Source organism: Sarcophilus harrisii, chromosome 2 (genome assembly GCF_902635505.1).
Source record: "Sarcophilus harrisii chromosome 2, mSarHar1.11, whole genome shotgun sequence".
NCBI lineage: Eukaryota > Metazoa > Chordata > Mammalia > Dasyuromorphia > Dasyuridae > Sarcophilus > Sarcophilus harrisii.
The window spans coordinates 379,834,148-379,851,953 of NC_045427.1; the positions used below are offsets into that span (position 1 = coordinate 379,834,148).

Below are 17,806 nucleotides of genomic sequence, written 5' to 3' on the forward strand. Positions count from 1 at the left end.
TGGAAACTAAATTTGGGGGCACGTAGATGGCGTAGTGGAAAGAGCACCAGCCCTGAAGTCAAGAGGACCTGAGTTCAAATCTGGCCTCAGACACTTAACATTTCCTGGCTGTGTGACCCTGGGCAAGTCACTTAAACCCAATTGCCCCAGCCCCTCCGCGCGTGCCTCCCCCCCCCCCCCCCCCAAAAAAAAAAAAAAGCTTTGGTATCTTAAAACTGTACTAAGGAATGCTCTGCATATCTATTTTTGGCCACTAGCTATTTAACATCTATTTTAACTGAGTTTGTCTGAATCATATCTTTTGACATCTAAAAAACACTATTTAAAGGAATAAGTTTTTCCTGTATTTGAAAGTATATTCTTTGGTTTTTCTTTTCTTTTCTTTTTTGGAAAATACATTGTAGGCTGCAAACCAAGGATCAAAATTCAAAGATCGCAGACTACAGATATCATGGCACAAACCTAAGGTACCATCTATATCCACAGAAACTGAGGAAGAAGAAGCCAAGGAAGAGGTAAATAATTTTTAAGAATTTAATTAAGGCTTTTTTTCTCCCAACTTTTTTGTCTTCTTGAAGTGGAAGTAAATCTGTCATATGTAGAAGAAATTCAACAAGAATTTATTAAGTGTTTCTTGTATGCCAGGAACTATGAGGCATTTGATAATACAACAATAAAAATAAAAGCATCCCTGCTCCCTTTTCCTGCATGATTACACTTTCACTTCTTCCCTCTGACTCATTGATTAAGGTGAAGAAGATGAAATTCTCCTTGATTTTCATAGCCATTTCCAAGTTTATCTCCATCACTCAGTAACCTTAATTCCTTTGAGGTTCATTCAATCCATAGCTACCACCCATCCAACAATTTGGTCATTTCTGTCTGTTGTCCTCTAGGACACTCCCTTCACTGAATCAATGGACTAGTTAACAATCTTTCCTCCCTATTTCCTGACCTCATAGTAGAAACCTCAAAATACATAATGATATTCTCTTTAATACCTTGACCTCCCAGTTCTTTAGCTTGTTCATTTCCCGTAACCTGTTTTCTTCATCCTACTTCAGCTAACTACACAGAGAAATACTTTTATTTTACCATTACCTACAAATGTTCCATTCCATGTTTATGAATTCTGAAGTTTCCTTTTCTGATCATAATCTGTTGTCATTCTATCTTTCCTTTTGTCTTGTAACCTCAAATTCTGTTCTTCATTTGTACTGTAACCTCCAGTTTTTCCACCCCTTATTTCTTTTCCATGTCATCACCTCTGAACTGGCAAACCTCTCCTCACTTACCCATCTTGACCCTTTACTGAACCATTTGATCTCTACACTGTCCTTTTTTAAAAAATCTTTTACCTCTTAATGCTGTTGCAAATTTTGCCCTGCCAAGTCTCAGCTATAGATCACTTCTGCCATCTACTCCTTTTATTTCTACTCATCTGCTGTTGAATAAAGCTTTTAAAAAAAAAAAAGAAAGAAAGAAAATCACAAAATGATGTTGACTGGATCTACCTAATGTTTATGTTACATAATGTCAACTGGACCTTCATTGCAGCAGGATAATCTTTTTACACCTCCCCAGTTTATTCACTATCCCACTGACCATGCTGGTTTTCCCAGACTTTTTTTTTAATTTCTCTTCAAGCCTTCCAAAGGGAGGTAACCTTGTCTTCTCAGGTTTTCAGCTGCCTTATGTTTCACTGAAAAAATAAGGGCATTCACCAAGTGCTTCCCCTTTTCCTCTCCTCCTTAAGTCACATCTTCCAGATTCCTTCTACCACTGTTTTGTCCTTCACCCCTTCTCACCTGATGATGCAACCCATTATCTTTCCAAAGCAAACCCCTCTACTTGCACAAGTGATCCTATTTCATCCATATTCCCTGGCAGATTGCTCCTCTGTCATCCACATTTTCACTTATCTTCAATCTCCCCCTGACTATTGGCTGTTTCCCTACCGTCTGCAAACATATTCCTATCACCACGGTTTTCAGAAAAACCCTCTTGATCTATCCATCCTTACTAACTATTGTCCACTATCTCTCCTCCCTTTTCTGGCTAAAGGGTAAGAGAGAATGAGTCTGAGATGATACCTAGGTGGTGAGCCTGTGGACCCAGGAGAAAGGTCATATTTCAGTAACAATAAGAAGTGAGAACTAATTGTTTGCTTGCATTTTTGTTTTCCTTCTCAGGTTTTTTTACCTTCTTTCTAGATCCGATCTTTTTCATGCAGCAAGATAACTGTATAAATATGTATACATATATTTATTATCTACTTTAACATATTTAACATGTATTGGACTACCTGCCATCCAGGGAAGGGGTGGGGGAAAGGAGGGGAAAAGTTGGAACAGAAAGTTTTGCAAGGGTGAATGTTGAAAAATTACCCATGCATATATTTTGTAAATAAAAAGTTATTTAAAAAAAAAAAAGTGAGAACTAAAGGAAGGTTTTGAATAGAATTATATTTAGTTCAGTTTGGGACATATTGAGTTTAAGATGTCTACAGGATGTTGGATTGGAGAACATCTTTGAGATAGTTGACATTTCAAAGAGATGAGATTTGATCCTCTCCCCCTTGATATTTTCTTCTCTGTTTTCATGACAGTACTCTACCCCTGTTCTCCTTCAGCCTTTTGATTGGTTTGCTATGCTGGATATTCATCCAGGTCCTGACCTATGGAAGTCACACTCTATTCTGGGCTCTCTTTTCTTCCTGTATACTGATCTTATTAGCTCCCATGGATTCAATTATTTTCTCTGGGCAGATGATTATCAGATCTACTTAACCAGACCTAATCTGCTGACCATTAGATTTGCATCTCCAGTTATATATTGTAGCTCTCACACTGGATATCCTGTAATATCTTAAACACAATGTAACCAAAACTGAGCTTATTATCTTTGCTTTCAAATCCTTCCCTCTTTCTCACTCCCTGTTATTATTGAAAGTATCCCTAGATCTCCAGGCTCACAATCTAGATGTCATGTTAGTCTCCTCCTTTCTTCTTTATCCTTTATATCCAATCAGTTATTAAGACCTGTCAGTTTTAGCTTCAAAACATCTCTCATATAGTCCCTTCTCCCCTGATAGTGTCATTACACCCATATAGGTTTTCATTACTTCACACCCTTTTGCAATAACATGTTGGCTTTTTTGCCTGCTTTGAAGTCTCTCTTCACTCTAGTCGTCCCATAGTACGGGTCTAACTATAGGGACCCAGCTCCCCACTACAACCCCTCAGGAAACTCCCTGCCAAATCCTTTGGCATTTCAAACACTTTATAATTTGGGTACTCCCAATCTTTCTAGTCTTCTTACACTCCTCCCCCTCCCCCACATCCCCTTCAGCACACACACACATACACACACACACACACACACACACACACATGCGCGCGCGCGCCAACCACTCAGTGACACCGGTTTCCTTGCTATTCTCAAACTAGACAGTTTTCCTCCTCCTAAGCCTCATCATTTTCACTGGGTGTCCCACACACCTGGAATGTTCTCCTTATCTTTACTTCTTGGCTCCCCTCCAAATCTCAGCTAGAAATCTCACCTTCCATTGTAAGCCTTTCATGGTCCTTCTTGATTCTTCTTTACCCTATTGATTATTTCCAAATTATCTTGCACATAATTTATTTGTATAGAAGTGCTTGTATTATTTCCATATAAGATTGTAAGCTCCATGAGGACAGAGACTGTCTTTTGCCTTTCTTTCTATACCCCAGCATTAAGCACAATTCCTGGAACATAGTAGGTGCTTAATAAATGTTTATTGATTGGCTAAATGACCCTCAAAGAATTTTAATTTTTTTGAGAAAAACACCATCAATAAATTTAAAAGCATTTATTACACACCTGCTGTGTGCTAAGTATGAAGAGTCAATACAATAACACAGATCAGTGGTGTGAAACTCATATAGAAACAGGAGCCACTAAACCATATATAGAAATCCTTGCAGGCCACATATTGACATAGAAAAATTCATTAATGTTATTGGTGTTCTAATTTCATTTCTTTTGTTAAATATTTCCCAAGTACATTTTAACCTGATTCAAACCACACTTGAGCATGATGGACTGCATGTTTGACATTTCTGTAATAGATGGAGAGCTGACCTTGCAGTCAAAAAAAAACTAAGTTCTTTCTCTGACCCATTCTGGCTTGCGCCCTGACAGGTCATTTAACCTTTTAGTGCTAAGAAATCCCTGTTAAGATCATCCATTGAAGGTAACAGGCCACTCTTGATTATCCAAGTGCTGCAAGTACACAAGTAACAAAAGTAAAAATGTTCTGCCCTCAGAGAGCATACATTCTTGCTGGGGGAGAGAACTTACCTTCATAGAGGAATATACAGAGTTAGCTATAAGATCATTTTGGAGAAGTCATTAGCAGCTGGGATATGGAGTGGCAAGGGACAGGAAAGATTTCATGTAAGAAAAATCTTTTCAGTGAATCTAGTAAAGAAATCAGGAATTCCAAGATATGGTGGGATGAATACATCCCAGAGATGAATACAGATTATACAAATTAGCTTAAAGGTAATTTTCAGAGTGGTGGGCAAATCTGGAGGCACCAGAAAAACTTGGTAGCAGGTAGTTCTTAGGCTGACTTTCTAAAGTCAATAATAAATAAATAAATAATATGTATTTAATAAATAAATAAAGTCAATAATAAAGAACAATAATAGGTGGGCCAATTTGACTGGAACATTGAGGGTGTAAAAGAAGTATGTGAAAGAAGCCTGGAAAGATGAGTTGGAATACAGTTTTGAAGACTCTTATCTATAAACAGGATTTCTTTCTATCCTGGAAACAATAGATCCCCTGGAGCTTTTTTTTGAGCAGGGGAGTAGAATGGTCAAATTCCTTATCTAGGAATATGATTTTGACTGTTATATGGAAATTAGATTGGAGAGGAGAAATCTGAGGAAGGGATCCCTTGCAGTAGTTCAAATGACAAGTGATGAGATTCTGAACAAAGGTGATGGTCTTACGACTGAGAACAGGAAAGTAAATATATTATGGAGGAGGAATTGACAGGACTTAGCAACTTGATTAAATGGGATAGGGAAGTAAAAGCAAGAGTGAAGGTTAAAAAAAAAAAAGCTTTGAAATTGTGACTAAAATCTTAATGATGTTCTCACTAGGTTTAAGGAAGTGAAGAAGGATGTATTTGGGAAATTTCATTTTTTAGATATGTTGAATTTAAAAAGTCTTTAGGACATTCAGGTGGAGATATCCTTCAGGCAGTTATAATAAAGGATTATAGTCAGAGGTGAGGGAGTTATCTGTAGATGATGTTTATAGGTAGAAAGTTTGAAAGCTTGAAAGTTTAAAATCTTGTTTAAAAATCAGAGCAGTTTTTTTTTTTTAATTAAAGCTTTTTATTTTCAAAACATGCATGGATTCCAATTCCCCCTTCCCTAGAAGGCAAGTAGTCCCATATATGCTAAATCCAATATGTGCATATATATTTATACAATTATCTTTAGAGCAGTTTCCAATGTGAATATGTGCATATAAAACTTTAAAAAGTCATCTTGGGGATTTTTGTTTCACATAATTTTTTTTTGTCTTACTCCGAGTTGCTAAGATTTAACATTAAAGTCAATTTTTACTCATGATGGATGAGAACATGGATTCTGTGGATAAAATTAAACTTAGACATAATCTTAAAAACCCATTTTAGCCGGTAACTTGAACTTCCTCTTTGCTTTTAAGTAATAAAATTTATGGCTTTTAATTTCCCCCTTCCCCTCAACTTACTGGTGGAAATGGTGGGAAGCAACATAATTGTTACAGAGTTGTAGATGGGAGATAAAAGGAAGAGAAACCAGAAGTTAGAATAATCCACAAACAAAACAGAGGGCTTCTAAAATATTGATAATTAGCTGTTTCCTACTGCTGTGTTCTCTTATTAATTATAAAAGACTTTCTTAAAGCTGAATTACAAGTCATATAAATTACTTAATGTAAAAAAATTATTAGGAAATCTTTGTTTGAAGAGGTACTTGACACACACAGAAGATTTCTTATTAAAATTAGTGCCACAGTCTTTGTGTTATCCTTGATTTTTCACTCTACATTGTTAGTCTGGTGACAAATTTTGGTTGTTTTCATAGTCTCTCTTCCATATGGCCACTTCTCTACTGTCACACAACAACTGCCCACGTTCAGACACTAATTACTTCTTACCTGTACTATTCTAATAGCTTTTTGATCAGTTCTTCTACTTCAGATCTCTCATCATTACAGTTCATCCTCTACCCAGTTACCAGAGTAATTTTCCTAAAGGTTAGCTCTGACCATATTGCCACCTTACTTATGCTGGTGACCTCCTTGTACTTCTGGGCTCTGACATTTGAAGTCCTAATAACTTGGCCCTTTCTTACCTTTTATGTGTTACAACACTATGCACTGCACAATCCATCTTTACTGTAGTATCTTAGTTCAACTTCCTCACATTCTGTCCTGGTTTTCCTAACTTTCTTTAACTCACCTCAAATCTTATCTTCTGCAAGAGGTCTTTTCTAGTCCCTCAGTAGTGGCACTTTCCCCTCTCAAATTCCCTTTGGTCTGCTCTGATTTTAATCTGTGGGTAACTAGTTACTTATTTGTTGTTTATCTCATTAAGCTTCTTGAGGTCAGGGATTGTTTTTGCCATTCTTTCCTTCTTGTTTAGTACTTTATGTTGCATATAGTTAAAGCTTAATAACTGGTTGACTGAAAGCAAACTTGAGCAAAAGAGAGTGGCTTGGAATTTAGAAACTTCTAATTCCTAACTGGACTTTTCTTAACTAAGATATCTAATATATAATTCTGTTTTGAAATGTATTAACTTCTAAAAAATACAGTGACTTTTGTATTCCTCATTTAATTAGTATTGTTTTGTACCTTTACAATAACTGTACCTTCTTTTTCTCTAGGAGACTGAAGCTTCAGATTTGTTTTTGCATGATGATGATGATGAAGATGAAGATGAATATGAATCTCGTTCTTGGCGAAGATGAAATCTGATGGGAGCTGTATAGTTTTAGGAATTTTGTTTAGAAGAACAACTTTTTAAAATTATTTAAAGACGTCATTGAGCCAAAAATTTTTATTTTTTTTTTCTTTTCAACATAGGTATAAAGACAGCAAGTTTGCTATTTAAACACATCTCATAACTGTATGTGATATTAAAGCAGCCAAAGGCCTAGTGACTTTTACACAATTCTGAAGATCCACAAGAGTCGTATGGGTGTTCTCTAGAGCCTTATTTTCCACACCACTCTTTTTGATGGTGTGGGATTATGATGTAGATGACAGGGTGTTTAGAAATTTTATTTTGTAATATAATCTGCTGATAAAATTTCATTAAATGTCAAAGTAGCCTGGAATCTCGTAACTCTCAGATATTATGGATGGGGTCGTCACACTATGGGAGATATTTTTGACTAAACCTTGTTTTAAGATTCATCTTGAAAGAAAAATACAATTTGTTTTAATTTTTTAATATGGAGGAGCCTGGCTTGTATTCAGTCTGAATTTTTTTCAGAGTTTTTATATGAACATAAATTGTACAATACATATAATATAATCTTCCACAATACTATTTCAATGTAAATTACATCAAATCCTGTATGTTCTCTAAAATGTTATGTGACATGCTAGCTCCATTGATGTTTCCATTCTGTCATTTTTCGGTCTCATCTGAACTATCTATTGTTCAGACTCAGTTTACTTTGCCTTTTTACTTTGTCAGTATTGGTTCAATCCCTGCTTTTTAAAAATTCTCCAAATGTGAGACAGTTGTGCCCATTGCTCTTTTATTATTTTTTTTCCTTCCTCTGCCTCCCCTGCACCTGAATTAATAGACCAAACGTGCACAGTATTGAGAGAAGTTCATCGTCTGACTCTTGAAAGGCTGATCCCTCCTTAATAAAAAGGCTTTGAACTAAAAACCAGCATTTGGAACAGTTAAGGAATGTTTTCATGGGCATGGCAAAGGTTTTCAACATGTTTGTGGGAATGCTATTTAAAGAAGCAGTTTAGTTTTAGGTAACCTAAAAGGTTTAATATATCTCAAAATTACCTTTTCCTGAATTTAAACCATGATGGAGAAGTTGGGGTGGTGGGTGGGGTTGACAATAACAAATTATATAAATGGAAGGTAGTAACTTGGCTTTGAATAGAAAATGATGCATTTTCATAATTTTGTGGCTTTCATTGTCCATGAACACACATGCATCATTTAATAGGCAGTTTTCTTCACTGTGTGCATTTTTACTGTACACTTAGAGTAGATTCTATCTGTTAAGTAAAATATATATGTAAATTTAATGTCCTTGTGTTCTGAATGTTAGATGGAACAGTAGAGGAGCAACACTACACTGTACCAACCCCTGGATTAACCGAGATTAATATAAATGGAGTATGTCACTCAAGAATATGCACACCTGCGTTTATCTATGGTTCTCATTCATTTATGTGATGTGAACATTTGAAACTTCTTTTTGACTTTAGAAGGTTCTTAGTGTTCACTTTTATCAGGGATTATGTTTTTCTGTGGCAAATACTATTCCTCAGAGCAAAAACAGTCAAGTAAGGAACTCAAACCCAACAGGATTCTAGATTTACCTAGCCATAAGAAATTAAATCTCATATTTGTATCATCTGTGTCTCCTTTACATCCCATTTTCCTGCAGTGGCATATGAAACCAGGATCCCTTTTAAGTTTTTATAACTTTTCCCTTCCTAAGGAGTTCTTCTCTTTCTAGGTTATTACTGTATTTCTACTACAACATTAAGGCTAAAATGACCTTATGAAAGAATGAAAATACTAGAATGGGGTACCTAGAATAAGCAATCTTGCTCCTCTCCCATCACCTCTAATGAAATTTTCTTAATGTCTGTGGCTCAGTCAGTATATATTTTGAAAGATCCATTATTGTGAATGTTTTGAGTCCTGACAGTTTAAAAATGATAGAGGGAACAAAGGATTTATATATTTTTTGTATAAAGTTTTTCTTAAACTGTATAATTTTGTAAATAATTTGGTTTTTTTGTGTACTAAAACTACCAGCGTATAGATTTCAATAAGAATTGTTGTATTTTTGTATTTGGAAACTGAAGATTACAGTAAATTAATGGAGCTGTAAGAAAAATTTTGGTAGACTGGCACAGTTCAATAGAATGGGATTCCTTTTCATGTGATTTTTTTTTTTAACCTCTAAACTGACACCTTGCAATCTCAGTTCAGAGAGTGAGCAGATGAGGGATGTGTTTGGGTTTTTACTTACTGGGGTGGGAGGGGAAGAGACAAAGAAAATTGAGAAGGTAAAAATGAAGAACCAATAGAAACTTTAGTCAGATGTGAAATCCTTGTATAAACCTTTTCAGCACTCCCTACTATTTCTAGACCACTCAAGCATCCTAAATATAATTTCTGGGGATTTTAGAAAAGATTTGAGCCTCTCAAATGAATTCAAATACAGGCTGTTTATATTATTAGAAAATTGAAGTGATGATTTAGCATAAAGTAGCTTAAACATTTTCCTACATAAGATTTTTTTTTAAATCCTAGATTTTTTTTTTTTTTTTGTAAAAGTGGGTAACTACTGTGACTAATTTTTCTCTTGTTGGTAGCTTCATTTTATGAAATAACGACAGCCTCTGTAGTATATTCTACTGTTCTTTGTAATGCGCATGACATCTTTATAAGCAGCTGATCACTAAAAGAAAATGATACCAACCTACTTGCTCAGCTTAGTTTACCAATGGGTTGCTTCCCATGCTCAAGATTCAACCCAGGGATGTATAGAGTTTCCCTCAATTTCTTCATGTTATAATTTTAAGACAAAAATTTTCAACAGCTAAAATAAATTGGAAAACATTATCCTGTTAAGATGAAATAGGTAATGACAGCGACAGGTCATTAGTACAAAAAGAAGAAAAAAATCATGTGAAAAGGAATCGTGGTTCCTCTTGATGTATAGGATGCCTGTATTATAGTTTTTTTTTCAAAATTGTGACCTTGTGTAATAGCATAATAGGAGATATTGTTGGATTTCTAACTGTTTATACATTTAAATTCCTATATGTAATGTTTGTTTTACTGATTACAACCTGAATTTCTAAGAAGCATGTTGACTTTTGCAATAAAGATAAAATATGGAATGGTTCAAAATTGGAAGAAAAAAAAAAGGCTTAAAAAAAAAAGTTGGTAATTTAAAAGAATTTGGAAAATTTAAGAACCATTCCAAAAATTACAATGAATCACAAAAAGAGCTGTAACTCTGGCTTCTTCTGGAAAGAGAGAGAGAGAATGTGTGTGTTTGTGTGTCTGTATATATGTGCACATGTGGGTGCATCTGTGAATATGTTTATATGAGAGTGTGCTGTGAATGTGTGAGGGTTGTACTATGGAGCTAGTGGCTAATGGTGAACTTAAGAGCTTGTTTTCATCTCTTTGAAGTGCACTTACTCATAAGTAATCTTTAAAAGAAAACGTCACAAAGTGTTCACTTTTCTTCAGTTGTAGATTTAGATAGTTCAGATATGTAGCATAATAAAACATCCATCAGCTACATTTATGAAAAGAAAAATATAAAAGTACCTTGATTGCTACCCACTGTGCCTCTCAAAAGTAGAAAAAACATAAACTGTAAAATAAAGTAAGAGAACTGCTTGCAAATATTTACTAAAAGATGTGACAATTTCATTTTTCATTTTGATAAGTTATCAACTCTTATACTTTCAATGATAACACTAACATTTTACCTCACCAACTGGGAACTGGGGAACAGTATGGTTGTCATGATTTGAGTTATTTTAAAAGTTTTTTTTTTTTTTTCAAATTTCTATAACTGATATACCTTCAGAAAGAAGAGAAATAGAGAAAAGTCCTACTTCTCCAAATAAGTGGGAAAAGGATAAAGAAAAGCAGTGCTTAAAAGCAAAACTTTTTATTTTCCATTTTTTTTTTTTGAAATCTTGGGAGATCCTGACTTGATAAATGGGACCCATATTGTTCAGGAATGAAATTAATTTCAGTGTAAGGGGATATTGAAATACGATTTAACATGCCTTCTGATCTAAATCTATTAAATGATGACTTTTATAGTAAAAAGGTGATGTGTTATGTTAAAATCTTTGAATTTATCAATGAAAGAATGATAGTTTCCTTTATTTGTAAATCAACATTTCCTTTTGTACTACTAATGAAATAGAAGCAAATCAGACTGACTTGTTTTATATTGTACTTAGTGATATGAAATAAGCTGCCTTATTATTCCATTTTGCAGTAACTCCTAAGTACAGAATAAATGCTTATTGACTGATCAACGTTTGACTATTGAAGGGGGAAAAGCAAATTTGTTTTATTGCTGCTTGTTTACCTTTGGACAGGATCATCTACCATTTGGCTTCTTACCCAGTACAGCAATCAGCCTTAGGTTAACTAATCCATTTCAGCCTTCAGGAAGGCTACCTGATACAGGTGAGACTAAGGGCAAGATGATTCTTGAGAATTCGTCATTTGGAGTTAGAGCCTGGTCTTTTCTAAACCTTTTCCAAGCAAATTTAGGAGCTGTTGTATGTGTTCCATCCCCTCCTCCCCCATTTGTTAATGTTCTATCCTGTCTCCATCTTTAAAAAGGGATCAAGAAAAAGGCTTAATTCATTCATGTTCTGCTCTGTTCAGTCATGTTTTAGTCATGTCTAACTCTGTGACCTCATTTGGGGTTTTCTTGGCAAACATATTGAAGTGGTTAGTCACTTTCTTTTCCAGCTCATTTTTACAAATGATGAAACTGAGGCAAACAGGGTTAAAGTTACTTGCTGGGGGTCGCACAACTAATAGGTTAAATTTGAACTCTGTAAACTAAACTTTCAGACCCACACTCTCCTCTGTACCACCTTGCTGGCCTAATAATCTTTAAAAGTGGATCTAGAATATTTAGCTAAAGGAATTACCAGACATATAGTGATATGATGTTTTCTAGCTATAATTGGCTTGTTTGGAATCAAATATAAGCATTTTTCATTTCACCAATTTTCCAGTTACCCATTCTTGAGTCATATGAATTATTGCTATCTTCCATTACTTCTCTCTCTCTTTCTCTCTCTCTCTCTTTTTTTTTTTTTTTTTTTTTTTGCTAAAGCAATTAAGGTTAAGTAACCTGCCCACGGTCACACAACTAGGAAGTGTGTCTGAGACCAGATATGAAATTGGGTCCTCCTGACTTTAGGGCCACCTATCTGCTGCAGTCCATTATTTCTTAATAGTATATGGCTTAGTAAGTTAGCTTAAATCTGACCAAAAGTATATTCACAAATAGTTTTGCATTATAACTTCTGCAATAGAGAAGTTATTGAACTTTTTAATAAAATTTTCTGTTGGTCAAAATCAATCTTAACCCTACCTACTTTATGGAAATTACTTAGATGAACTTGTATCTATAAGGTGTTCTCAGATGCTTAGTAGTAAGTGATGTGTAAATTAAAGGAGGAAGATTTGAGAAATTGGATTAGATGTATTTGACTTTTTTTTTTTTTTTTTAGGACTTTTAAATATGTCAAGACCTTTCTTGGCTTTCTTTGTGCTTCTGGGTTAGCTTTGCCCCAAAGGAATGATTGCAATTGTTTTAAGTAATTTTCATGTGAATTTTTGAAGAATAATAAAAAGAGATTTGATTGAAGTCCTCAGTTTTGACGCTTGCTTGCCCTTCAGTTGCTCACCATGAATATCCTTATTCTTGATGAGTCATCTTCTGGTCATTGTTTTTGGTCTGTCAATCTAGAAACCTGCCTGTAACAAAAAAAATTAACAAACAAACAAACAAAAAAAAACACTGGGAGAAAAATACCTTTTTTTCAGAGAATTTTTAACAAAAGAAGTCAGCGGGCTATGATTGTCAGTATTTAGAGCCTGTAGAGGGCTCTAGAAGGCAAGCTGTTATCCTTAGATGTTATTGCAGGGTAGTCAATTATGAATGTTGTTTAAACAAAAGTACAGAGTATGAAACTTCAAGATATTTGTATTTTCTTTAAATATGTGATCTGGAATCAATAATTGATTCTAAAAACCACCTGATAAGGATGATTTAAATTGCAATATTTGAACTACTTCCCTGGCTATTTTTAATGTCTTGGATGGGGAAAGTATTTTATATTTCATGGGGAAAGCCACAAAATTACATATGATTCTATACTTGCATGTAGGACTTTCTCACTGCTGGCCTTTAAAAAACATTTTAGTTACTAAAAGTCAGTATTTTTCATGGGGTTCAAAATACAGTTGTAGATATTAGATTTGGGAGAGGCAGTATTGGTATACTGGAAAGACCATTAGATTCAAAGTCACAGGGCCAACATTTGATTTTCATCTCTGCTACTTAATGTTGTGACTGTACAAGTCACAGCCTGATAGTTGCCTTATTTATAAAATACTAATAATCTGTCACATGATAGTTGTATAGATAAATGAGGTTACTATAAATGGCTCTTACTATAAAGCATTATATCAATGTGAACTCATAAAAAATGAACAGCAGTCCTTGCAGTAACTCAGTGAAGCCAGCAAAGTGATATAGAACAATATAGTGTAACCTTTTTTTTTAATCTGCATTGGAGGAGGAGGTTACCTACATGGATGAGATCACAGTTCCATTGAAATATTGAAGAATAATTTCCTTATGTTGAATTAATCACTTGTTTTTATTCTGTCCTGTAAGAGTATAAGACTGTGATATCTTTGTCGTTTTGATATTTGGAAATAGATTTTCTTTCTGAAATTAAATGTCAGTTGAACAAAAATGGACAATTTGATCTTTGTGAATACTGTTCTAGAGGTTGCCAACTAGAATGACACTTTGTTTCTTCCTGTCTGTTGATTCCTCCTTGCTACCTACCTTGTCACCATCTTTGAAAAAATCCTGATTTTATTCTATTACCTCTGCTAGCTACATCCTGTATTTCTCTTCACATTTGTGAACAAATTCTTTAAGAAATCAGCCTACATTTAGTGTTTCCGCTTCCTTGCTTCTCACTTTTCTAAATCTACAATTTGACTTTAGACTTCATCATTAAACTGACACTGTGCTCTTTGAAGTTACTAATAATCTTTTAATTGCTAGGTCTTGTCCTGATCCTCATTCTTTTTTACCTTTCCTGCTACATTGACACTGTTTATTTCCCTCTCCTCTTTTTACTTTATACTCTAGTTGCATTTTCATAACATGGCCATCTTTCAGGTCTTCTCCGATCTGACCATTCCTTCTCACTCTACTTTGCCACTAACCATGGGTGACTTCCAGATCTTTGTCCTAGGCAGTTTTTTGCTCTATACTGTCTCATTGAATAAACTTATGAGCCATGGATTGAAATGTCTGTATAAAGAGATGATGCTATGATTTATATACATAGCCCTGGTCTTGTTCCTGAGTTACAGTCCTGCCTCTTGGACATCATACGCATCTCAAATTCAATATGTACAAAATGACTTATCTTCAGCCCCACCCCAAAGCCTTTTCTTTCCAGCACACATATTACTGTTTAAGTTAGCACCAATTTTATAATCACCTAGGCTCTCAATCATGGTGATATCCTCTCCCCCAATATCCTCTCGATTGCCACAATTTGCCATTTTTCGCATCTCCTATACATCTACTTCTCTGCCTCCTAGCTCCCTCACAATAAAATCCAGCCGAGATGTTTTATCCTTCAGGATAACATATACACTTCAATTGGCATTTAAAGCACTTCCTAACATAGTCCTTTATTTTTCAGTCTTCTTACACTTTATACCCTTCCATACATTCTAAGGCCCATCCCTCTTCCATCTCCGTTCCTTTTCATCTCTTGTCCCCCATGCTTGGAGCGTTCTGGCAATCTCTGCCGCTGAGTTTCCTGACTTTAAGCCTCAGCTCAAGAACTCCCTTTCTACAGAAAGTCTTTCCTGGTCCTCTCCTCCAGCTGCTAATGTTATCCCTTTGCCATTACTTTCTGCCTACTCACTCTATGTACATTTTGTGTGTAGCTACTTATTGGTTGCTTTCCCATTAGGATGTGAGCTTCTTGAGAGCAGCAACTATTTTTGCCTTTCATCGTGTCCCCAGAACATTGCATAGTTCCTGGCACAGAGCACACAATATTAAATAATTATTGATTCATTCTTTAGTTTGGGGTCCTTTAGGCTGAATAAATGAGAAGGTTATCAATCTGCAACACCTAAATGAATATGTCCTCAGCCTGTCCAAACATCTGTACAGTAAAGTAATGACTCTCACTAGTAATAACTTCTGTTTGATACTTGATTTCTATTCATTTCCCACCTTCATAGGAGGCTGTTACCAAATGAGCAAACTCATTGTAGTAATGTGCTAATGGGAGAAGGCTATAAGGTGATGGCTCTCTGGCCATAGCTGTGTGTTCCATAGAGATTTGGAGCCAAATTATGATTGGTTGTAGAGACTTATATGGGTTAGCAATAGTTTTAATGAAAATATTTCAGCATAAGTAGGCATAATGTAAGATATCTGGAATAAAAATTGAATTGAGAGGAAATGTGTAAATTAAAGTACTGGATTAGGAGTCAATCAGTCAAGTATTTATTAAGAGTGTACTATGGAACAATCATTATGTCAAGTGTTACAAATGCCAAAAAAGACAAAAAATCCAAAAACAGTGTCTATCCCCTCATAGATTTTAATTCACATTAGTTGTGTGAATCTGGGGACTTCCTGTTTTAGCCTCTCTAAGCCTCAGTTTCCTCATCTTTAAAAATGGCCATAATAGCACCTATTTCAAGTGTTGATCAAGTGAATTAATATAGATAAAAGTGCTATGCAAACCTTAACATTCCTTAAATAAATATTGGCTACTATTGCTTATATTTCAAACAGATGTACTTACACACATGTACATATATATACATGCATACCTATTGTAACTTTTCAAAAAAAATTACATTTTAGAGAGATTTTTACAAATGATTCTTCTCTCTGAAAATGGCATTAGCCCCTGTATTATTTCCAGGATGTGTGTGATTTGTAAATTTTAGTTGACTATAGTAGTACACATATAGATAGTATACATATCTAGCTAATTGTATCCTGGCACCAATTCCCTCACAGGAATGTTTCAAAAATTAATAATTCTCTAAACTATTTAAAATCAGACCAGTAGAAGTGCAGAGTTTTATAAAGCATATGAAGAAAATAAGAATATGTAGACTGAATTTTACAACTTGCCATCTCTGTTCTTTTTACCTTTTCCCCCTTTTTTAGTCCCCAAAACAATGAAACATTTGCTCAAATCTTAAATATGCTGCTATTGAACTGGTATTTCATTTCCAACTTGTTGATTACATCTAAATGATAATTTCCTCCTTTCAAAAATTGTCTAGTAAAAATAATAGCTCCTTTAAAAATTTTCTCATCCATTTGGGTTATTGCAAAGTCTGTGTAGAATGTCACTAGTCCTTTTTATTTATGTCTGTCAGGCTTTGGCATCTATCCCATCTGAGTTGGTTTTGAACTAAATTCCCTTGAGGAGCAACACATAGAATTTTAAGATAGCATATTGGAAACCATATAGAACAATATTTATTTATGTTAATTTGTGGTGAACTGTTCTAAAGTAATATCTTTTTGTGACCTTCACATTGTACAGCCAACCAATTTGATATATTTTACAGTAATTTGGCTACATCATAACCTATGTTTATTTTATTTTCAATTTTATCTTAAATCTCTTCACTGGCAAACTGAATTATGATAATCTTGCAGTCTTTATACCTTGCCTCATTGTGTTTTTCAATATTTGTGATGTCTTCTTTCTTTTAACCTTGGCGTTGAAAAAAATCAAATACTGTATATAAATAGGTTTACATACTTCAATTTAATGATGTTTTCATATAATATACTGAAATGTCTAGGAAGAAAATGCTGAGTAAAGCAATGTTAGATTGTGGTTATGTTTGTCCCATAAATTTTTTTTTTTTTTTTTTGTTAATGCCATCTTTTCTCACTGAACAAAAGCAATGTTCATATCATTGATATTTGAATGTTATATGTATAAATGTTTTATTTTTGGTAATAGTATTTCAAATACTTGGTAATTTCTATTTTAATTGTTTTGGTATTTGGATATGTATTTGCTATATTACAATTTTTGGTAATAATTGTGGTAATTATAAGTTTACTTATTATTACACACAAAAAATATCTTATTTTCATTGAGAACCTTTGATATGGTGGTGACAGGGTTAAAGCTTTTAAATGAAAAATCATAGTTTGGGGGGGCTAACCTTATAGGATGATCAAAGTTTGTGCCATTCTGACTTTACTGCTTTTTTAAAAAATCACTTTTATGGTAAAATTGGGGCCATAAAACTCTGCATATCCTTTGACTCTAATACCACTACTAAATCTGTATCCCAAAGATCAAAGAAAAAGAAAAAGGACCTATATACATAAAAATAATTATTTTAAAAAATCATTTTAAAAAGCTGCAATTAAAAATTTGCCAGGTGATAAAGTGGGCTTGAGATTAAGGAACATTATTATGCTTTTCTTTGGGAAAGAGTTTTAAAAAATTTAAATATATGCCTCTCTAACATGTATTTCTGTTTTATTTTCATATTAAGTAATGTGTATTTTTTCTCAGCTAGGTTGGAATATTGGAATCCTGTAAAAACAAAGTTATTTATTTACATTGATTAATTTAACTCCTGTCCAAATTGGCTAGTGAGGAAAATTGCATTGCTTTTTGGTTTTGGAAATTTTTTCTTAATAAAGAATAACTTGTAATATGT

General features: G+C 34.3%; 1 protein-coding gene across 4 annotated transcripts in view; it reads left to right on the top strand.

Moving 5' to 3' along the window:
- Positions 1 to 10,183, top strand: part of RBM27 (RNA binding motif protein 27) — a 64,970-nt gene extending 54,787 nt beyond the window's left edge. For all 4 annotated transcript variants that reach the window (XM_031953479.1, XM_031953482.1, XM_031953478.1 and 1 more), the window contains 2 exons: positions 405 to 515; positions 6,936 to 10,183. In XM_031953479.1, coding sequence (XP_031809339.1) covers positions 405 to 515; positions 6,936 to 7,019 — 195 coding nt within the window. In that variant the 3' untranslated portion in view covers positions 7,020 to 10,183. The remainder of the gene's footprint in view (positions 1 to 404; positions 516 to 6,935) is intronic.
- Positions 10,184 to 17,806: the final 7,623 nt, after the last annotated feature.